The sequence below is a fragment of the Staurois parvus genome, unplaced genomic scaffold, assembly GCF_062004578.1.
Source record: "Staurois parvus isolate SC_StPar_1 unplaced genomic scaffold, SC_StPar_1.0 ptg000682l, whole genome shotgun sequence".
Lineage (NCBI taxonomy): Eukaryota > Metazoa > Chordata > Amphibia > Anura > Ranidae > Staurois > Staurois parvus.
In genome coordinates this window covers 11033212-11057500 of record NW_028318478.1, presented here as the reverse complement: position 1 = coordinate 11057500, position 24289 = coordinate 11033212, and the positions used below count along the sequence as shown (strand labels likewise).

The 24289-nt window shown below is 40.4% G+C and overlaps 1 protein-coding gene across 3 annotated transcripts in view; it reads right to left on the bottom strand.

Annotated features, from left to right (window-relative positions):
* Nucleotides 1–19741, bottom strand: part of LOC149447591 (threonine--tRNA ligase 2, cytoplasmic-like) — a 65540-nt gene extending 45799 nt beyond the window's left edge. The window contains exons 1-5 of one of the 3 annotated variants that reach the window (XM_089652465.1): nt 19394–19741; nt 4997–5071; nt 2620–2784; nt 2334–2516; nt 1739–1840 (exon numbers count right to left, since the gene is read on the bottom strand). In XM_089652465.1, coding sequence (XP_089508591.1) covers nt 1739–1840; nt 2334–2516; nt 2620–2784; nt 4997–5071; nt 19394–19684 — 816 coding nt within the window. In that variant the 5' untranslated portion in view covers nt 19685–19741. The remainder of the gene's footprint in view (nt 1–1738; nt 1841–2333; nt 2517–2619; nt 2785–4996; nt 5072–19393) is intronic. The other 2 variants (XM_089652466.1, XM_089652467.1) reach the window with 2 other exon arrangements.
* Between the last annotated feature and the right edge of the window lie 4548 nt (nt 19742–24289).

Genomic DNA, 24289 nt, shown 5'->3' with positions numbered 1-24289 from the left:
CTACATAGACCATCAAGCAGCCTCTCTCAGATCCCACCTGGTTCCTATTATGCATGTGTCCCTTCTTTCGAGGGGAAGGTTCTGCCCCCCCCTGAAAAATGCCGCCCTAGGCAAGTGCCTTGTTTGCCTTGTGGTAAATATGCCCCTGATGCACGCAGCTCTGAGGGCTATGTACAGTATATAATTTCAGTATTCTTTCATTATGTAAACACAACAGTTTCCTATTGCCATTGCCTTTCTTCAGAATGTCTTTACACTGTACTGCAAGCACTAATCTGGTACCGGAGGGTCAATAAAGGAATCAAAAAGGGCACGGACAATTTTTTTTATAGGCGTTTATTTTGATGATGTACAGCTGTATCTTCTGTTGAACAAGTACAAACTTAAATAGTTTATTAATATATAAAAATTATAGATGTTATAGGTCAGCCAAAGGAAACATGCATGTGTTGGCAACACAGTGGCTAAGCTAAATGGTTAGCACTTCTGCCTGGCAGCTCTAGGGTCTTTAGTTTAAATCCCAACCATGGCACAACCTGTCTGGAGTTTACATGTTCAACCTGTGTCTGCACCGGTGTCATCCGAGTACTCCCACACTCCAAAGACATGCTGGTAGGTTAACTGGCTCCTGTCTAAATTGTCCCTAGTAGGTGTATGAATGTGACCTAGGGACCTTAGACTGTAAGCTCCTTGAAGAGAGGGACTGATGTTAATTTACAATATATGTAAAAAGCATTGCATAAATTGATGGCGCTATATAAGCACCTATAAATAAATCCTACTCCTAGACCACTATGGAAAGAAAGAATTACACTATGGGAAAATAGGTTTGAAGCATTTATATATTAAATTTTAATCTACAGTAGACTCTCACAAGCAGAACAAGAGTTTTGCATTCAAACAGCATTGATGAGCGCTTGTGATACATGATTACAACATTAATACAAAAGATCAAAGGAAATATTAATAGGAACAGGTGAAAAGAATGCTTTAACCATTTAGCCATCAGCTTATGATTAAAGGTTCACTCTTTGGATGTACGTAATATATCCAAAGAGCTGAACTAGTTAAGTAACTGCTGCTCGTTAACACACTTCAGATTGGACATACAACTTGGTGGCCTTTAATCAACCACAATCACTTCCTAGTTTCCCGTGGCATCCCAAATGTGGTTGAAAAATGTTAGTGGTTCAAAAGGAATCAAAACAGCCAAGTATAAGGTCAGCAAAAGCCTTGCCAATCCAACAACAGGTCTTTGTCTAGTCTCTTTTTAACCAAGGTTCTTCATCCATTCTTTACCCTAGGTTCACATCTGTGCGGGTGGTGCCGCTGCAGATCCGCATGAAAATCTAAGTAGCCGCACCACCCGCACAGAGAAATGCGGACCTGCGAGCGGGTGCCATTACTTCTAATGGCATGCCACCCACACTGGAAAACGCAACCGTACTGGGAACCGAGGTTCCCGTTTGGGCTGCGTTTTCCAAAGAAGTGCAGGGACTTCTTCCCTGCGTGTACCGGGGTACGGGAGTCCATTCAAATGAATGGGCTCTCGTGTCCGTGCAAAACGAGGTCCACATGGCCGCATATATGTGAACCGAGGGTTAAACAATATTTTCAACAGATCTGGCATTTCTAGCAAGTGTGACATCTCTTCAATAATGTAATTCTACTAAAACATCTCCACTCATCTTCATATGTTGGGTTGGTCTCATAAACTGACATTTAAACACATCCTTACCTCCTGATTGGTAGGTTGGGATGCTTTTCCTTTGGATCGGCCTTTATCATCTTCTAATGGGACCTGACTTCTCTTCAGTAAAAGTAAGGACTTGTCTGGGGACTATAAATCAAAACAGAAATGTGTTCAACTGCAATACAAAAAAAACTGAAATAAAAACAAGACAGTTTCTTTTAGAAACAATATGGAGTCCAACATGCAATAGTTTTATTGGTTATAAATTGTTAAAATAAATAAGACAAGATGAGATGAATAGATCTCAATTTTAATACAAAAAGCAATGTACAAAGTGCAACAATAGATCGACTTCTTTTCAACCACAGTGGTCACACATGGATTGAAATTTGGCTGATCCCTGCTGAACTGGTCGAATTTTGATCCATGTATGGCCAGCTTACTGTCACAGTGACATAACTAGAAGTGGAATCTTCCCAACAGAGACAAGGACAGCAAATAAAACCTAACAGAGGTTTAAATACTTCTGCACTCCACTTTGATACCATCTTACTAAATAAAGTAAAGCGGAGTAAGGATACTTCTAGAGTGCTGCACTCAAATGATTCTGTAAATTCTTTATCTTTGACTATATACTCACTGAGTTTTGAAATAGGACTGCCCATATGCTGTCTGATGACTTATAGTGTGAATCTTCAAGGTGTTCCAGCCATTTGGGTAAATTGTGGTTATTTACATTTTCTAATTGGTCGTGAGTTGCTTGCTCCCTTCTCTCCTCCAGCCGGTGTATGATGATTGTTGATGCAGGTTCCTTTACATCATCCTTAAAAAATAAATACATTTATATATAAAGAAACACAAAAGGTAATATGATTAAATGTAAGAACAAGAGCATATGTATAGAAAAGAAATAATTACATCTCTACCTTGAGTGGGAAAATGACCTTCCATGGCCTGTGCGCTGCATCACAATATTCTCGTGGATGAACAAGCTGAAGGAAACTTGGCTGTCCACTTTCTGTTCTTGATGTTGACAGGGCTGCGTGGTGACATCTCTGTGTTCCCACTTCCTGCTCTCTTTTCAGTCTTTCCTGGTCCACAGTCATTGTGCAAAAGACAAAAAGTAATCCGATTTACTTTTTACCCATTAGGAAATTGCTACTAGGGATTATAAGAGTAATTAGTTTAAAGTGAACCTATGGCCAGTAAAATATAAATCCTCTCTCACCACTCACAAAAATGAGCTTTTAAACAAGCCCTCACTAATCTCAGTGGCTTCAGGTACTCTGGGGCAACTGGGCCTTAAAGTTCACAGAAGAAAAACACTGAAGACATCCAAGTCAGCTCTCAGAAGTTCAGCTCACCCTACTCCCCCTGCTCTGTATTTTCATTAGTGATGAGAAGAATGGAAAGTTGATAAATCACTACTGGAAGGTTGGAGCATGGTTAGCTCAGCTGCTGAGAGCTTGGATGACTTCAGTCCTTTTGCTGTGAATTTCGAGGATGAATTGTTATATGCCGCTGTTGTGGGTAAACATTGCCCTTTAAATAGACACCTAATTGACTTGTTTTATATTTTTACAGGTTCACTTAATAGCTAGTTTAATTTTTGATCCAATACTTGCCAGTTCATTAGAAAGCAGATGCAAGCCCATTCACGCAAGTCCAGGCTAACTGAAAAGCAGGGCATGTTCAATTCCCTGTATCAACACCCTCAAAAACAAGGTCTATCCTCCAATATAATTTCCAGCTGACCGACAGCACAGCTTAGGGCAATGATCCTTATGTATTATGGTAGTTTTTAGTTTCAGATCTACTCAATCCTGGCATGCCAATGAGCAAGAATGACACCAAATGAAAGCCACAATTTGAATAAATCAGTGGTGTCATTGGTTTCAATGCATTAAAGGGCTGCTACAGGTGAACTACTAAGGCATTCCAGCACCCTGCAGCTTTGCAGAAATAGAAATTTCTGGTATACCAAGAATGGTGATTTTACAAATGAAAAAGGCTTTTTCAAGTTTTGTATATTACGTATTTTTTAATGTGATGCTGAAAAGAAAAAAAAAAAAAAAAAACCCACCATACATACACATACACTTACTTACATACAAATAAATAAAGAATAAACTAAATAGGAACAACTTTTTAAAATATATATAGATTTTTTTTAACAATTTAGGAATTGCTGGAAGAGAAATTATGTGCAGACCATGGTCTAAAAAGTAAATGGTAACAGTACACAAATTGGACACTCTTCATATATTGTCCAATTCTGAACTGGTGGTAGCCCTAAGTCCAGGAGGACAAGGATATTTATTGATGTAATCACACTACTGACATCACTAACAATTAATTGCTAATACTCGATCTCTATACATATGAAATATGTAATTGTTCAAATACGGAATGGAATGTTGTGGTGGTTAAGTTGAAATAATGTTCCAAATGTTCAAGATTAATGCAACTACATGCTACTTGTGTATCTCGCTCCATAGGGAGCCATTTGTATAGCAATTAATCATCTACCATTTCAAAAGTGTGGCTTTGATCATCCTTGTGATCCTAGCCTTAAGAGTATCTTTCCTGAAGTCTGTTCTATTAGCCTCTCTCTTATTCTGCAGCCTTCATCACCAACCACATTCATATTTCCTGGCTATGTTTTAATTGTGTTGGTGGCTTTGAAAAACTTTTTTAGTCAAAGCATTGTTATTAGGTTTGCTGTATGTAAGGGTCAGCAAGAAGTTCCAGCATCAAAATCAAGATCACTAGATTAGTGGAATAGGGGACAGGGGTGGGCTGAATTTGGATGAAAAACTATGGTTATGTTTGCTGTATGCGTCAAGGCTCTCTCTCTCCAATTCTGATGACAGTGTACCTTTAACAAAAATAATCTAAAAACCATTAAAACACTGAGTTTATTAGGCCAAAGACTTGTAAAGAGAAAGTGCAGCATTACAGTGGAGTGAACATTGATTGAGAAGAACGTGCAGGATTGACAATGCACTTTTACTTTACAAGATGATTGTCTCTATACTAATTAGCTGGCAAACAGGTGGAATGCTTGTATTGTGATGGACAGTTCGCTAGCAAAGCTTTAGGGCTTTATGATATCCCCGATGCTGTCATAAATATTGATTCAGCTAACAATATTTCAATATGCATTAGCACAGACAACTATAAATGCAATGGGCTTGTAATCCACAATCTAGCAGTGTTAGCATTTCCCATAAGGCTTCATATAACTGGAACACAAATACCTCCGAAAGCCAAGATGTTAAAAACAACATTGAAAGTACATACCTCTTGCTGTTGACATTTGGTTCCTTTGCTGATGTTCTTGTTCCGAGAAGCCAGATGTCCTTCTATCGTCGGTTTCTGTAATAAATTAACAGTATTTTAATATTATGTTGGTGAACATTATGTGAGCTTCTTAAACAAATGACTGAAATAGTATAAATTGAAGGTTAGAAGAGCACAAAAAAAAATACAGTTAAGTAGCTGGAGAAGAAACATTCATGATAAAAGCAGACTCGTCATGCAGAATTGTTAAATCTCTATTATGTGCCAGCAGAATCCCGGCACTTCCATTAAACAAGCTTCCATTCCACCTATTTTGTTCCACCTCTCATGAAAATGCAACAGCAACCTACAGTGACTGGAACTTCTGGAATCAGTTTGGAGTTTTTGGTGCACACTGCAAAATGTTTTTGTCCATTTTCAAAACGGGGCATGCTTGGAGTGCTCCCAGTTACGGTAACACTATTATAACATAGCATGGCCCCCCCATCACCAACCTAATTTGCCTTCTGCTGCCTTGAGACATGCACATTACTTTTGGGTATGGAAAAGTCTGTGCCTATCTACCCTACCACTCATGATGCAGTTCTGGGTGCAGGGCCAAAGCACAGGTTCCGATTAATACCTTGTGTGGTGAAGGATTTAAGCATTGCTGTGAAAAACTTCACTCGTATCAAAATAATCTGGACATACATCAAGTTGAGCGTTGCATTATTCAGGAGGAAATTTACAGTGCTACCCAGTACTAGAAGAAGCGGACCATTGTAAAGTTGGGAAATACTGGCGGTGGTAAACTAAATGCAAACAGGCTGTTCACTTTACAAATGAAATCTTTTCTAGAGCTTAGTGAATGTGGTGCAATTTCACTTTGCGGACAGTACCCAGCAGTGTGCAAGGAAATAAAAAAAAGAACCTGCATTTTTACTTGCACGTGCTTGGATGATGGAAGTCAACAGAGCCTCACCTCATTCACCAAGCTCTAGAGAAAATTCCCCTGCAAATTGCAACTTCCTTTTTGCCTTTAGTAAATCAGACCCATTGCATCCTCTTTAACGATTTGCTGCTTTTGGTCTGCCCTATGAGGACATAAGCTGCAAAATAAAGTAGAATGTGATCTTCATCTAATGCAAAGATCGTCTTGGAAAGAGGAAACTAACATTAGCAGTCTGTGAAACACCATTGACTTTCCTGAGCAGCCTAACACCGCAGCCTATAAAAAAGACATATGCCAGTGTACACATGCTGCCGAGCATTGCCAACAAATTAGGAATTCTGTTCCCTGTGACCTTTACTCATCTCTGTATCTCAGTTTCCCTCCTTGAAGGGCACCGATGAGTTGAATCAGCCAGTGACTTGTTTAAAAACTCCAGTGGTAACAGCTTCCTATTGGTGTTCCCAGCTCTTACCCACTAATGAGCATGGCATACACACAGCCAAGAGAGCAGGTCTGCTCTTGGTGAAACCCATGTATTTCATCAATGATTACCTGTTGGCATGCCAGTATTTCTATGAATCAATCAATGAGGAGCCCAAGAGTACTAATTTGTCAGGAGCCCCATACAACAAAACAGCACAATTCAGTCGACATACATCCAAAAACCAAAACAAACATTTTAGATGTAATGTGAAATTTGATGGGCCTTCACCCACTTTTCATAGTTTACCTCCTTCCTTTCACAGAATCATATATTGACATTTTTTTAATCCCTTTAGAAAAAAAAAAATGAACAACCCCTGTTGCCCACAGCCTCCCAGGACAAGCATGTCATGTATCCCAGGAGGCTTTGGGGTAAGAAGGGAATAAATGAAAAAAGAAAAAGGAGGAGTTCCATTTCCATGCACGGGACACACACATGCGCATGCTTAGCTCATGTTACACTGCACTAGATCCATAAAGGAAACCTCATGTTGAACAGAGCTGAAATAATGATCAGTACAGAAATGTACTGACTGTATGACTGTCTTGTCAATAATTTAATGGACCTTCAGTTTGTCCATCTCTGCTGGTTTTCAAATCAGTTAGGTATCTACGATCAGTAATTTAAGCTCTGATCAAACAGCAATAACCAAACCAGTAAAATAAGAAAGAAAACACAAAAAAGTGTCCACAAAGCACCTACTTACCGCAATGCCTGCCACCAAGAAAGAGGTAATACGTGCTTCATCCCATGGCAACAATGCCTATAGACTCGCCAACCAACAACTATTTAGCCCAATTCAATAAGAGTGAAAAATGAGTTTCTACATCTTCAGTTTGAACTGTTTTTGCATGATTTTTTCCACCAAAATGTTCTTGCTCCGACAAAGTCAAGCATTTTTGTTTTGCGCATTATAGAAAGCTCAGTTTATCTTGCTTAAAACATTTGAACTGCTGATAAGCAAGAATGGAGCCTTTTCTGGCAGTTCACAATTTTATTAATTTGGGATTAAAAATGCTTCTATGTTCTCCCAAATATATTTTGGGTGGTAATATATTTGATGTGGTTCAAATTGAACAAGGTGGGCTACGCAGCATGGATATATGGAATGCTTTTCTGTGTGCATAATGTAAAGATTTTTTTAAAAATGAAAATAGTTCTTGAATGTCCCAATATAATGCCTTATTAAGCTTATTTTGTATTGTACAGTTCCTGATATTGCCAATCAGAGTCTGCCAAACTGTTTTTGGATGTCATTTAAGTGTTGTTTGATGTACTGTATTACCATTTTTTCATTCTTATTTGTTATTTATCAGTGTGACTCTTTGTACATCTTATTGTGTGTGCATAATTTTCAATACACACTTTAATGGAACTAAAAAAAAAGTTTTTGAATTTTGTAACTTTTTAAAAATTGTTTTTCAACACCAGTGTTCAAAGTTTGCTCTGTCACATTGGGTTTGATTTACTAAAGGCAAAATAGACATAACTTTGCAAGGGAGGTTGCACTTTGCAAGGAAATTTGCTACAATGCTTAGTGAATGAGGTGAAGCTCTGCTGATGTTCATCATCCAATTATGCGCAAGCAATTTTTTTTTTAATTTTCCTTGCTTGGAATTGAGTATTCTATTCTTTGCAAAGTGCAACTTCACCACATTCACCAAGCCCTGGTGCAAATTTCCTTTCAAAGTGAACAGCCTATTTGCCTTAAGTAAATCAATCAACCCCATTGAGTTTACATTAACCTTTAATACATACAAGCGCACTGTAAGAGTGTATTACATTTCCATCATTTTATGTCATTTTTGCTGTCTGTATGCTGCACAGGTAGATTTTTTTCTTGCTTTCTTTCTGACCACACCAAAATTATGGAAATCAATGGGAGCTCAATGAGAACACAGACTGTAACAAAATACTGACAAAAAAGTCTAACCCTTAAGGATCAGATAGGCTAAAGCCAGCCATTAACAGTTCAAATTTTGGCCAGTTCAGCAGGGACCAACAGAGATTCTAACCATGTATGGGCAGGCTGAATGTACCAAAGTTGATCGATAGTTCAACATGAGTACAACCAGCCTGTTGGATTTTTACATACGATTATTGCTAGCAGCTTATATAGCTGCTAGCAGTAATCACTGTGTTTTCCCAGTGGGGATGGCTCCCCCAGGACCCCCAGCTGACAGCACCCAATAGCTCCGTGGGAGGGATTTGCATGGTTGCAGAAAAAAAAAAAAGAAATAATAAATCGCTCCATCTATAGCCTGCTTTAGTCATCTAGAACCTGTATTGTTTTCCACATTTGGAGGAAATGACAATAACTGTATAGCAGTACTAAACAGGTAAAATACTTCACACATGTAAAAGCAAAATATATCTACTGCCATCTACATAAATACATTTCTTTTTAATTAATAACATTAAAAAGGAATTTTATAAAAAAAAATGACTAATAATTAAAACATTGATATAGATATTGATACTATGTATAGATTTACACACATATTTAAAAAAAAAAAAATTATTTTAGGGAACATTGAAGCAGAGAAATAAGTTTTTAATATTTCTAGGTATAATATGCCAATAGCAACCAATCAGCTTCAAGCTGTTATTTCTAGCACTACTTACAAAATAGGTTATTAGCTATTCTTGGCAAGTTTGTTTGTTTTTTGCTAGTATTTATTATAATTGATCTTCATCCTGTTATGTTTCTAGTTCACATAAAAAAGACAAAAGGATCTGAAGAGATACTATTGTTAAGAATACCTTTTTATTATCAGTTTCATCAAAAAGCGTGGTGTCTCAGATTTATAAAAAAAAGTCTAATCTTTTAGTTTATGGGGCAAATGCAATTTCTACATCCCCTACCCTACCCATCACTTAAAGGGGAGATCATATTTAGGTATACCTCCTCTGGCATTGTCACTGCACAGCCTCAGCTCATCATCTTCAGAAATATTCTGAACAGCAACCTAAGCCTTCTCTCACATCACTGGAAAGGCTATCAGGCTGTGGCCAGAATTTCCACTGAGGAAGATGGAGCCTTCACACTGAACATCTCAGAGGAGCATGGCTGTAGCCATGTATGACGTATGAATGTTCTGGGGAGAGAAGGGGCCCGAGAGTATACATATAAATTAACATAAACCTAGTTCTCCAAAATGGGGGTAAAAAGGAATAACGATGTAAAAAGAGTAGTAGAAACCCATAGCTATTTGTTTCTAGAGTTCCTCAGCCACTTTTACAATAGCTGAATAGAAATTAACAAGGAGTGCAATTGTAAGTGTAAGAACTAAGCAATTCTATTCATATACTTTGGTTTTCCAGAACCTTCCCACCATACTAAAATGTTTTCCATTTTTTTTAGCCCAGGTAAACTAAATATAAAAGTGACATACATACTGAAAGTAGAACTATAGCCAAAACTTTTTTTCCCCATTTTGGATAGAGTAAAGGAGGTTTTAGATTTACCTTCACATCCTATCCCATAGCCAAAACTGGAAGGGAGAGAGAAGTCCTGCATATTTAGGGAATTCCTTGGGGACCCCCAGGTCACCAGAATTTGTGTCCCCATTGGAAAATGTCCTCTCTACTACTTTTCCAGGGACAACCCAAAATGTGTTTTTTTTTTTTTTTTAAACTTACTTTCGATGATAATAAACAGGACAAAGAGAGGGTGAATCTCCCAGACCGCAATAAAAACCTAAAAAAATTAGGTGTTCTAATTCCTCCCCACGCTTTAACCTATACTAGAAACTCTGAAATATACTATTAGTCTAATTTAAACTATATACAGACATACTCAAGATTTCACTTCTTGATATCCGTACTATTGAGTTGCGTACAAGATCCCAAGGCAGCCAGTCAGGTTCCACCTTTCATAGTAGAGCAGGCAACAATGAATGGTGATCTTTGACTGGTTGCAATGGATTACTATACGTCGCACAACTGCTCTTTGTCATGTTTAATATGCTCATATATCTTCATTATAACTACAGAAAACAAAACACATATGCAGGTAAATGAGGATGTAATAGAAATAGGGTCTTTGTTAAAAAAAAAAAAAAAAGGAATAAAGAAAGTGGATGATTATGCAGGTGTCAGCATCAGATTAGATCTGATGAACGAGAAGAATGACTATGGTGTGCTTGTCTGAAGAAATGAATTTGGTGAATCTTTTAAAGGCTTCCAGGTTCCGTGAACATTCCATGTCATGAGGAAGAGAGTTCCCAAAAAAATGTGTGAAGTACAAGAGAAATCACAAGAGCATGAGAGAAGAGATGATCAGATAGGAAGATAGGAGAAGGTCATTTGCAAGGTGAAGGTTCCATTGGGAGGGATACCTGAGGATTAGGGAAAAGATGTGAGGAAGGTTGTGGGACATTGAAGATAGAATATATAACTGAATCATGTATGTATTATGAAGGTGGCATGGACTTTGACAGAAAAATTCAAAATACTATATTCTTACCCGTTGTTCCCATGAGTTTTAGCTCAATGGGAATTGGATCTAAAAATGTCTTCACCACTTTCAATGGCACTGATTACAGCACAGTGCTATTCCATTGTGTGGAAATAGATTGCATGGTGCGGTTTCAACACATATACAACAGAGCAGGCACATAAGATACTAGAAGGTCTCCGTTTTCACAACGCCTACAACAGGTTTCAAAATGCAGGTCAATGGGAATGGTACAGGACCGTTAACCTGAATTGGTGGTCTCCGGCTGATTAAGGACAGCAATATGGCAACTCCATACCTACGTGAATATTTTTTTAGGACAGCCAGTTCATGCTTACTGGTCGGTAGGCACTAAGCAGAATACTAGAATAAATGGTTTTGGATCCCCAAATAATTTGAAACAAAATAATTTATTGGGATTGTACAAAGATATATACCTTTGGTCATAAAACACTGGCACATAGATACAGTAGCTATTGTCAGAGAACACTGAGCACTAACTTCTGGGGCCACTAAATAAAGTTGCATGAGCACCAACGCTTGAATTCTGTGCTAGCTAGAGAACTTCCTCACCGACAATAGGCAAAGACACTGACATAGCTGAATGCAGGAAAGACTTCAGACAGAAACTTGTGTTAAATTGGCCATACATGGTTAGAACTTTAATCAAAAACAGACAATCATTGAATTTTCCAATGGTAATAGGGACAATTTGATGACTGATTTGGACTGTAGTAATGAGAAAAGGCAAAGGATGAAAATTTTTCTTGTTTATTTTCTGAACAAAACAGAATTCTAACTGTTGCTACCATTTGGCAAAACTCGTGCTTATTTTAATGTGCATTTGCTGGGTAACCATTGATCCAGAAGCAAAAATTTCCTTGTCTGTCATGAATATGGATTTGGTTTATATAATGTGTATATGGTATGTGATAGGGTCACAAGCGTGCGTGCGTCTATATAGATGTGTGCAAGAGTGTCTTTTGTACAGCCTTGTTCACAAGGGCAATGATACTCATATAGCATGACCATTTTTTCCAGCATCTGTAACTTCCAGGTGCTCATACCTCCCAACCCTCATGAATTTGCCAGGACCATCCCAATTTTTTTAATTTAAATCCCAGAGCCCAGTGCCAGTACTACGCTCCAGTAACTGGCCTTAGGGGACATGCTACCATGGGCACCCAGAACACTTATCCTGCATCTCTTGCAGGGTGTCCAGGGTTCCACACACCGCTGTCCGTCCCCTCCCTGTACTGCAGAGTAGACTGAAGCCTCCTTTTCGGCTCGGACATTCTCACAGCGAGGAGGAGGAGGAGCCAGGGAGGAGAGACCCCGTTCTACATGAGGTTCGCTGATGAGTTTAATATAAATGGAGACTTACAGGGGAGGGGGCACAATGATCGGGAAAGGGAGTGAAGGGGGGCAGACAACGGTGTTCACTTGGAGGAGTGATGTTGAGGTGGTATAAAGGGGATATGTGATGAGGGGGGTGCTTTTGGAGGGGAGTGGACTTGAGAGAGGATTTGAAATCCCTCACCCACCTTCTAGTCCTCTTCCCTCCCAAAGCGTCCCCCCTCACATATCTGCCCCCACCCCACCTTCTAACACAAGTCCACTCCTCTCCAAAACTGCCCCCAGCACATGTATGACCCCCCAGCACAAGTTCTCTCCTCTCCCAAAATGCCCCCCCACCCCACCGTCTAGCACAAATCCTCTCCTGCCCAAAGCCCCCCACCACATATCCAAAGTCTGGGTTTTGTTTAAGCATGTCCTTTAAGCCCCTCCCACTGTGAGGTTTGACCAAACCCACTTTTTGCTGCAGTGCATAGAATGCCGGAGGTCTCTGCCTCCCTTAAGTGTTCCTCATCATCAAGGCCATTCCTCCTTTCCTCCACTCTCCCTGCAGGAAGGCTACAACAGCGCCAACTGTGTAGGGTGAAATACTTTAATGTGGTCACTTTCACACCTGCAAATCATGTAGTGCAGGGGTGTCAAACTGGCAGTCCTCCAGCTGTTGCGAAACAAGTCCCATCATGCCTTTGGGAGTCATGCTTGTAACTGTCATTCTTGCAATGCCTCATGGGACTTGTAGTTTGGCAACAGCTGGAGGACCACGAGTTTGACACCCATGATGTAGCGCTTCCATTTTTTTGTCTAACCCCTGCACTAGCATGTTATGACAACAAGCTACCAGAAGCCCAAAATGTAGAATTTTCTTTGGCAGTTTACTTCCAGTGTTCAAATACATCCACGTGTGGCAGTTTAGGGAGTGCGGCAAAGGAATGGAGAACTGTCCTCAGAGGAGCTCTTTTAGGGCCTGTAACAGGCTTTGGGCTTGTGTTGGTGGGCAAATGCAGCTTGCTTTTATTATTATACAGGATTTATAGAACGCCAACAGTTTGCTCAGCGCTTTACAATATACCATCAGTTTGTGACGCATCTGTGATCTTTCAGAATTTACTGACATGCAATTGACTGCCTTCTGACCTTAGCCTGATTTTGCACGGCATAAAGTTCTAAGGGGAGAGGAGACATCTTGACACAAACCAAAGCCTGCCAACACAGGCCCTAGTGAGCTGGATACACCCTCACCATGCAAAATTAATTCCCATCTGATGTTATCGAGTAAGGCTGGCTTCGTACTTGTGTGTTGTGGTGACACATATTAAGGACTCATTCACACTTGCTTCGCCTCACTACCTGCATTAATCCCTAAGAACCCCACACCAGCATGCCGCAGCTATGCGCATTACATGCAGTTGTGGGTCACTTGAAAACGTCAGGGGGTATAATTCCTGACTGGCATGTGCACACCTCTGCCCCTGCATCTAAAGAGGGGGAAATGGGGGGGGGCATTTGTTAAAAATGCAGCTCAACTGCAGGGTTTTACCAACCCTCAACCTCTAGTGTGAATGAGCCCTAAAATATGTGTTTTACTGTGTATCACTGCAACACACCTTAATGCATGTGCATTGTCATTCATATTTGAAATTACACCACAATGCAAAATACATACACTATATTGCCAAACGTATTGGGACACCCCTCCAAATCATTGGATTCAGGTGTTCCAATTACCTCCATGGCCACAGGTGTATAAAATCAAGCACCTAGGCATGCAGACTGCTTCTACAAACATTTGTGAAAGAACGGGTTGGTCTCAGGAGCTCAGTGAATTCAAGCATGGTACCATGATAAGTTGCCACCTGTGCAATAAGTCCATCCGTGAAATTTCCTTGCTACTAAATATTCCACGGTCAACTGTTAGTGGGATTATAACAAAGTGGAAGCAACTGGGAACAACAGCAACTCAGCCACAAAGTGGTAGGCCACGTAAAATGACAGAGCGGGGTCAGCGCATGCTGAAGTGCACAGTGAGCAGAAGTCACCAACTGTCTGCAGAGTCCATAGTTAAAGACCTCCAAACTCCATGTGGCCTTCAGATTATAACAGTGCATACAAAGCTTCATGGAATGGGTTTCCATGGCCGAGCAGCTACATCCAAGCCTTACATCACCAAATGCAATGGTGTAAAACATGCCACCACTGGACTCTATAGCAGTGGAGATGTGTTCTCTGGAGTGAGGAATCATGCTTCTCTGTCTGGTAATCCGATGAACGGGTCTGGGTTTGGTGGTGGCCAGGAGAACGATACTTTGTTGATTGCATTGTGCCAAGTGTAAAGTTTGGTGGCGGGGGCTTATGGTGTGGGGTTGTTTTTCAGGGGTTGGGCTTGGCCCTTAAGTTCCAGTGAAGGGAACTCTTAAGGTGTCAGCATACCAAGACATTTTGGACAATTTCATGCTTCATACTTTATGGGAATGGTTTGGGGATGGTCCCGTCTTGTTCCAACATTGACTGCGCACCAGTGCACAAAGCAAGGTCCATAAAGACATGGATGAACAAGTTTGGGGTGGATGAACTTGACTGGCCTGCAGAGTCCTGACCTCAACCCGATAGAACACCTTTGGGATGGATTAAGGCGGAGACAACAGTCCCTGACCTCACAAATGCAGTTCTGGAAGAATGCTGAAACATTCTCATAGACACACTTCTAAACCTTGTGGACAGCCTTCCCAGAAGAGTTGAAGCTGTTATAGCTGCAAAGGGTGGGCCAACTTAATATTGAACCCTACAGACTGGGATGCTATTAAAGTTCATGTGCGTGTTAAGGCAGGTGTCCCAATACTTTTGGCAATATAGTGTAGCTCCCAACTATCCCTGATTTCGAGGGACTGTCCCTCATTTGCAGCAAAGTCCCCCTGTCCCTATTTCCTCCTTATTTGTACCTCATTTTAGTCTGATCTACATACAGTGCTCAGCATAAATGAGTACACCCCTTTTGAAAAGTAAGATTTTGAACAATATCTCAATGAACACAAGAACAACTTCCAACAGTTTGACAAAACTGAGTTTTATAGAACATTTGTTTCGCTCATTACATGAAAGTAAGGTTAATAATATAAACTTAGATTACAAAATCTTCAGTTTTACTCAAATTAGTTGATGCAAAAATGAATACACCCCTCAACAAAAACTACTACATCTAGTATTTTGTATGGAGAGTGATGCTCAACTTGTCTCTTCAGAATTCCCCATAGGTGTTCTATTGGGTTCAGATCAGGAGACATACTTGTCCACTCAATCACTTTCCCCCTGTTCTTCTTCAGAGATGCAACAGTGTCCTTAGATGTGTGTTTTGGATCATTGTCATGTTGGGAAACTGTATGATGACCGTGTCGGAGTGATGGTAGCATCTTCTCTTTCAATGAAATGCATCTCCCTGACACCAACAGCACTCATGCAGCCCCATAGAAGGACACTGCCATAGCCATGTTTCACTGTAGGCACCATGCATTTTTCTTTGTATTCCTCACCTCTACAATACCATACAGTTTTGAAGCCATCAGTTCCAAAAACATTTATCTTGGTCTCATCACTACAGAGTACAGAGTCCCAGTAGCCTTCTTTTTGAGCATGGGCCCTGGAAATTCTTTTGAGCATGGGCCCTGGAGGGCTTTTTTGTGCATGGGCTTTAGGTGAGGATTCCTTCGTGAACGCCACCCATGCATACCATTCCTCTGCAGTGTACACGGTATTGTGTCATGGGAAACAGTCACCCCAGTTTGGCTTTCTACTTCTTTAGCCAACTGTAATGAACTTGCAAGGCGATTTTCTTCAACCTTTCTCATCAGAAAATGCTCCTGTTGAGGCTGTGATCTCTGTGAGATGGTTGCAGTTCCATCTTTGTTAAATTTTTGTATTACTTTTGCTACAGTATTCTGACTGACAAGTAAAGCTTTCCTGATCTTCTTTTAGCCTTCACCTTTCTTCTGTAAAGAAATTATTTTTCTCAAGCCTTGTGACATTTCTCTTCCATGTGGTGCCATTGCAGACAGCATGAAATGGGAAGGGGTTTTCTTTGTTAAGTAATGCCCTTTTATAATCAACTGTCTGCTGGACACCTGTTTAATGAATAATTAGACTCATCTGTAGTTGAATTCTTGTTAAGATTTTGTTGTCTAAATTGCTTTGCTCTTAAGGCTTTCATTGGCGTGTATTCATTTTTGCAACTTGGTCTTGAATGAATTTGTTAGGAAAAATACTTTATGTCTACAAATTAACAAATCTTGTTTGCAACCCATGGCCCGCATTTGTGGGAGTATTTTGTAGTTAGTGTCCCATAGAAAATATTGATTCTGAAAGGAAAGTAAAGGTTTTCTGACAAATCTGTTGGGGCGTACTCATATATTCGGAGCACTGTAGTTGTACATACAATGCACTACTTATCACAAAATGTTTTACAGTGCTAAACCTTTCATCCAATTTTTAAATTGCTGCATTTGCAAATTGCAAAATCCAATATAAAGGAATAGTAGTGGAAAAAAAAGCCCTTGTGGGTTCAACCAATCATTTTGTACAATTCTCCTTTAAGGGGGGGGGGGGGGGGGGTTTCTATGCCTCCATACTTTTGCTAATAGGTGTCCCTCATTCCTATTTCAGAAAGTTGGGAGGTATTTTGATATTGTGCTTTGAAGGGCACTGGGTTACCCAACAATGCAGTGCATGCATTTTTTCTTGTGCTGAAGTGCACTGCTTCATTCAAAATTAATGGGCTGCCATCAGTATTGGGACAGGTTCGTCCAGTGCCCTGGGGGGCAAGGATGCAGAGCTACGCCCCCCTGCAACGAATGCTGTAGAATGGGTGTACCACCTTGTTCTCAGTCTTTTCCCCCTGATTGCTGGCCACTGATCTGGAACTTGTGTGCAGTGAGTGGGAGCCTTCTCCTACCACTGTGCTCTGGGCAGCCGCCCCTCCTGCCCATACCTTGTCGCAGTCCTGGGACAAAGGCTGCCAAAAGGCCTCGTTCACACCTGCGATTACAGCCTGCAGTAAATTCCTGCAGAAATAACCAGCAAATTCCTGCAACCATTAAAACTTCATGCGAACAGCTGTAGCTGCTCAACCAGTACAAAGTAATGACAGGCTGAGAGAAGCCATGGCTGCCTGCCATCTGCTTGCTTGTATGCTGTCATCCAACGATTACCTTTGGTCAGGAATAGATCGTTGGTCCTAGACACAGTCTGTGTCCAGGGCCAGTAATCTGTCCCTATCTGCAGGTGTCCCACCAGCCTGTCATTGCTTTGTGCCGGCTGAGTGGCCGCAGGTGTTCCCACAAACCTATGATTGCTGCAGGAATTTGCAGGTGTGAATGTGGTCTAAAGCAGTGTGCACCCACAAAGGAATCCTGTGGAAAGACCTGGGTTTTATATATATTGTATTGAGCAATGGGCACATAGCCTGCATCTTTAGGGCATGGTGGGCACTTTTGGCTGCATGGACAATGCCCTACAATGTAAGTTGAAGGTTACTCTTAGGGCTCATTTAAACTTGCTTTGATTTCAACACACATTAAAGGGACTAGCACTTCAACATGCTTTTTTATGTGCTTTTGATGCTTCTGTGATGCTTTTTTGAAGCTTTACTTAAAAGCATCACTTGGCAGATGCCCTGTTTTTATGTTGATTTTCTATTTGTTTTAAAGAGACCCAATAGAAGCCCAGCTCAGTAAGACCCCCAACTCCTTAGTACCCCTGTTCAGCAGATCCTCAGCTCAGTTGTACCCCCAGCTCGGCTGATCCCCCACTCAGTAGTAACCAGCAGCTCTCCTGATCCTCTGGTTTGCTGATCCTCCTCTCTCGCCAGTCCCCACTAACCTCCCACTCTGTGCACCAAATGTTGTGACATTAGTTTCTCCTTCTCTGGTCTGGCAGCTCTGCTGATCCTCTGCTGCCTCTCTGTCCAGTCCCTGCTCACCTTCCGCTATAGAGTTCCCATGTTGCACACCATGTGTTCTGTCTGCTAGTAGTTGCAATATAGTTTGGACCCTGCTGACCTTCCTGCTGCTCCGCGCTGCTCACAAACATGACGTCTGCATCAGACACTTCCAGAATATACACATCAACTGGAAATGACTGTTGATGACATCTTTCTGGTTCACTTGTTGGTCTCCCAGTGCGTCCCAGAATACCTCCTTCATATCTGCAATACCTCCAAAACAAAGCTAAAGCTGAATAACAGCCTCTCAAAAGCTGCAGGTGCTGTCAAACGTCTATGGAGGCTCTGAAGATGCTTTGAAGCACCGTGAAAGCGACATGGAGTATAATTTTTGAAACAAAGCAAATACAATGTGTGAACAGGACTGTAAGCGAATCCAGGGGCGGACTGACCATTTGGGAACTCGGGCACTGCCCGAGGGCCCAGGCTCAGTAGTGGGCCCCATGAAATGCCCCTGGTACCTTTCATAGGCCTTTTTGAGTGTGGTTTAAGTGTGGACGAGGACACAGGGGCCCCATGATCCCCTATTGCCCGGGGACCCCATGAGTTGTCAGTCTGCCCCTGAGCAAATCATTTTATTTAGTGACAGGTGCTTTTATTGGCATTCAGAGTGCTTTAAAGCCTGGTTCACACTAACCCGCAGCCAAATTGCACGGGGCTGCCATTCATTCTGAATAGCACCCCTACACATCTCAGCTCACAGCGCGATCGCGTGAACCGCGTGGTCAAAAAATACTATGTGCTTTCCCTTAAGCCACGTTTTTAAAAAGGTGCATGTGCCTTTTTTATGCAGTTCATGTGGCACAATCGCCCATTCAAATAAATGGGCTTCCGTGCTGAGCAAACGCGGGCCGCAAGGCCTGCACTAGTGTGAACCAGGGTTTAAAAAGCATGTCCAGTGCCACATTTTGAAGCTTGTGTAAACACGCCCTTATAAATATATCAATCTTAGTACAATCGTGTATTTCTATCTTGGCTCAGTAACACAGCTCTGCTCCGTGCCATTTGAGTAAAAGAACAAAGAGACACATTCAGGAGGCATTGTGATGATCTAAAAGGACAACGGCTTTTCCGGTACACCCTGAGGACTGGGGTTATAGGTCATTTGAAGATCTTCTCTGTTCATGGATCATGTAGACAATACAATGTGATATGGATTATTGGGGGTCATTGGCTCTCACCTGTCCCTGACATACACTGTGTTCTCTCTTCTCCTCCTGAGGCCTGTCCTCCTCTCCTCCAGGACTGTCCATTGGCCTTCCTCTCTCCTGCTCCTCTTTCAGGCTCCTCTGTAGATGGGCCACTCTGTACTTCAGCTTCTCATTCTCAGCCCGGAGCGCCAATAGTTCTGGGCTGGGGTCAACCTCCACGGTGCCCTGTGTGCCCAGATCCAAGAGTCGGCCGATCTCATCGCTCAGCCAGCGGATTTCTTGCTCCTGAATGGACAACCGGTCTGCAATCTGGGAAGCCATGTTCCAATGTGCACACACAGAGAGACAGTGACAGCTGCAGGCCCTTTGTTACAAGGAACACAGCATCCCTGACATCCCTTTAGATGTGTGTGCTGCTTGCTGGCCATTGGCTGTGCAGATTTCGGCTGTGTATATGAGCTGACAACCAGCATACATCACAACCTTCTGACATGGGAAAGAAGGACGCCTTTTTGCACAGAATATTTAGACAAAGTGCACACAGCCACTTACATAGACTATCTACATTTAAAGTGTATCTCATTTTTTTAAAATTAATTAAATAAAGAAATAAATATTTTTATTTTAGTTTTACATTTTTATATTAACCACTTCATGTCCGGACACTTTTACCTCCTTCCTGCCCAGGCCTATTTTCAGCTTTCAGCGCTATCACACTTTGAATGACAATTGCGCAGTCATGCAACACTGTACCCATATGAATTTTTTAGCATTTTTTTGAGACAGATAAAACTTGATTTTGGTGGTATTTATTCACCACTGCGATTTTTATTTTTTTTTTGCTATATAAATGAAAAAGTCCAAAAATTTAAAAAAATTGTGTTTTTCTTATAAAATTTTGCAAATAAATAATCTTTCTTCATAAACCTTGGCCAGAATTTATTCAGTTGTCTTTTTAGTAAACAAAAAATAACCCAAATTAGTTTATAACCAAAAATTATAATAAAAAAACATTTGTTTACATTTTTATTTTATTTTTTTATATTATTATTTATGTTATTTATGGTTTTTTTTTTTAACATACTGTCAGCCTAGCAGTACAGTGTCACCATAGTGGCACTGTACTACTTGTGGGGGGTGATGAAGATTTGTTTTTTTACACTGATTGTTTTTCCACCCATAAAGACTGTAAAAGCAATCATTTCTCCTTCTCTCTGGCTGCATTCTTGCAGCATTGAGAAATACTCAATTATAGAAATAGAGCTCAGTTTTGGAAAGATTTAGTTTGAGAAAGTGGAGTGACATCCATGCCGATATGTCACTTAGTAGGTTAGTAATGCGAAAGGAGACTGAAGGGGTGAGGTGAGGAGTAGAAAGATAGATTTGTGTGTCATCAGCATAGAGATGGTACTTAAAGCCATGGGAGTTTATCAAGTGACCAAGGAAGGAGGTGTAGATGGAGAAGAGAAGGGGTCCAAGGATGGAACCTTGAGGGACCCCTACAGAAAGAGGGAGTGAGGAGGAGGAGGCAGCATTATAGATAACACTGAAGGAGCGCTGTGATAGATAGGAGAACCAGGAGAGAGCAGAGTCTCGGAGGCCAAGAGAATGGAGTTTTTTGAGGAGGAGGGGGTGGTGAACAGTATCAAAAGCTGCAGAGAGATCAAGTGCTAAGAGTACGGAGTAGTGGCCATTGGTTTTAGCAGTTAGTAGATCATTAGTGGGTTTTAGTGGGGCAGATCAGTGGAGTGGAGTGAGCGAAAGCCAGACTGTAAAGGGTCAAGAAGGTTGTTGTAAGTGAGGTAGGAGCTCAGGCGATTGTAGACTAAGCATTCCAAGAGTTTTTCGACTTGAGTCCAGACTGGCATCAGTCATTACAGTGCTGAAATGTTGGTGCCATTTAGTGGATAAGTAAGTAAAGCCTCCCAACATGATACGAGGGGAAAAAAGTTATGCGTGTATATATATATATATATATGTGTATATAGGCGTATCTCGGTTTACGAATTTAATTAGTTTTGCGGGACTTTTCGTATTGCGAAAAATTCATAAACTGAAACACAGTTTCCCGTAGAAATGCATGGAAAACCAATTAATCCGTTCCGGAGGTCAGAAAAAAAGTTAAAAAAAAGTACTTTATCTGTTCAAAACTCTTTATAAAATGCACTTTAAAGGCATAGTACTGTACAGGGACATGATTAAAAAAAAATTCATAAATGCATTGAAAACCAATTAATCCATTCCGGAGGTCAGAAAAAAGAAAAAAAAGTCTTATCTGTTCAAAACTCTTTATAAAGTGCACTTTAAAGGCATAGTACTGTACAGGGACATGATTAAAAAAAATTGTAAATGCACTGAAAACCAATTAATCCATCCGTATTGTGAATGAAATTTGTAAACCGAGGCATTATTTTCAATGGATTTTCATTTGTAAACTGAAAATTATATTAACCGAGGTGTTCAAAAACCAAGGTACGCCTGTATAAATATATATATATATATTTTTTTTTTTTAATAGAAGCCATAGGGGTGATGAGAAAATGTAGCGATAGTCCTTAACACGGGCCTTTAAAAAAAATAAAATTCAGTGTGCATTCTCTTCCTGCCACATGCATTAACTTTTTTGCGCATGAGTGGGAGTTACAGTATCCTGGGCCAGCCAATCAAGACAGCTTAAAAGGCTGAAATCAGAAGACAACCAGGCGAAGCAACTGTAGACTTTATTCCCGCAGGAATGGTCCCCTAAACATATCGGGGCTTTTTCATTTCCACAGTTTCTTTACTGGCATCTAAAAAATGAATCAGTACAAAGATCTGAAGGGTGAATGAAACATATACTGCTGATGGCATCATCCAAGCCTAGATAAAGTCATTTGACTGGAGCTCAAGGACTTATTCCCACAAGAAGTCACCTGCACCATTTAACTTGCGAATCCTGGAATTGCTGGTAATATTGGAACTTGTTATTCATAGTGGTTCTCATCCATTCACCTTTTCACTGGACTTATTGGAATAATTTACCTTATGTACTGTAAATTATGACCTGTTACAATATTTTGACCTGTTTTATTATTTATTTTAATTATGAAACATTCACAAATATCACTTGAATTATTGATTTTTCGCCCATCCATCCCCTTTTGCACTTGTCACTTTGTTGACATTGTTGGAATCCAACAATTTGCGCAAATTCTATATTTGCAATTCATGCACTTAAGTCACTTTATTTAGCGCTGCATATTTATTCTATGGAGCTCAAGGACTGCTTTTTAATTACAGAAGGGAGAGTTTGTTTTTGTTTTTTTACTGTTGCTATATATTGTTACATGCCAGGAATATGCAGTACTCCATGTTAAATACCTGGCACTTATGCAGCACCACCTAGTGGTTGGCAATGATTGTGCACATCTAAAGGGAAGGCAGAGATGCCTTCTTCCATTCAATGCTGACTGGTGCTATACTAAGGTTGCAGCCTTCCACTGTATCACTGCAACCAACAGCCATTAGTCAGAGCACTTCTTATGTTACAGGGCACAGCTCTATATCCAATGGCTTTAAATAGAACAGAATCTAAATACATATGAAAATGATAATAAGCAGGTGGGAATAAAAGCAAAGAATGTACTTTATATGCATAGTGAACATCTAGACCCAAATTCAGATATTTAGTCTGAATAAATGAAAATTGTATGTTTATGAGACACCGTAGTAAAACAGAGGTAATGATAGCTTTTCTGCTATTGTTTTTTTTACTGCAGTACTTTTTTAAAGCAGTAAAAAGCAGTTAAACCCAAAACCAAAAATGTATTATATTGCAGCTTACCAGTCATTAGATGTTTTGGCTGTTTCTTTTCTTTGGCTGTTTTCCCCTCTGTTTTCATCTGATGATCTGGCCAATAACACACCTCCAGTATTAGTGAGACACAACTCTGGAGAACTGACAACAGGGGGCACCACAGACAGCAGCATTGTCAGTCTGGAAGGAAAGCGTTAAATGTATTACATAGTTATATAGTTAGTCTGGCTGAACAAAAATACAGAAGTCCATCCAGTTCAACCATTAGCAGATTTAGACGAACTAACAAACTGAAGCCAAACTCCAGCTCACGTTTTATAAGGGCAATTTTCAGCTTTCAGCGCTATCACACTTTGAATGACAATTGCGCGGTCATGCAACACTGTACTCATATGAATTTTTTACCATTTTTTTGAGACAGATAAAGCTTTATTTTGGTGGTATTTATTCACCGCTGGGATTTTTATTTTTTTTGCTATGTTAATGAATAAGTCCAAAAATTTTGAAAAAAGAGTTTTTCCTATAAAATTTTGCAAATAAATAATATTTCATCATAAATCTTGGCCAAAATCTATTCCGTTATCTTTTTAGTAAAAAAAAAAAAAGCCAAATTAGTTTATAACCAAAAATTATAATTTTTAAAAAATTTTTTTACATTTTATTTTTATATTATTATTTATGGGTTTTTTTTTTTACATACTGTCACCCTAGCAGTACAGTGTACACTGTACTACTTGTGGGGGGTGATGAAGATTTTTTTTTTTACACTGATTGCTTTTACACCCATATAGGATGTAAAAGCAATCATTTCTCTTTCTCTCTGTCTGCATTCTTGCAGCCATTGAGAACTACGGAGTGAGCTGTGATTGGTCACAGCTTATCACATGGTTGTTGTGAATAAGTGACATCTTGCTTACTACTTTGCATGTGATCGCTGATTGGCCAATCAGCGATCACATGATCGGGACCTCGTACAGAGGTCCCGTCCGACGATCGGCGTTTCACTGTGTCCGGAGGACACAGCGGGCATCGGATTGCGGTGCTGCGCGCTCCCAGTGAGCGCGCACAAGCAGGGTGCGGGGAGGCCATTTATAAACGGCCACCTGACCTTGCAGTGCCACCATCCGGCC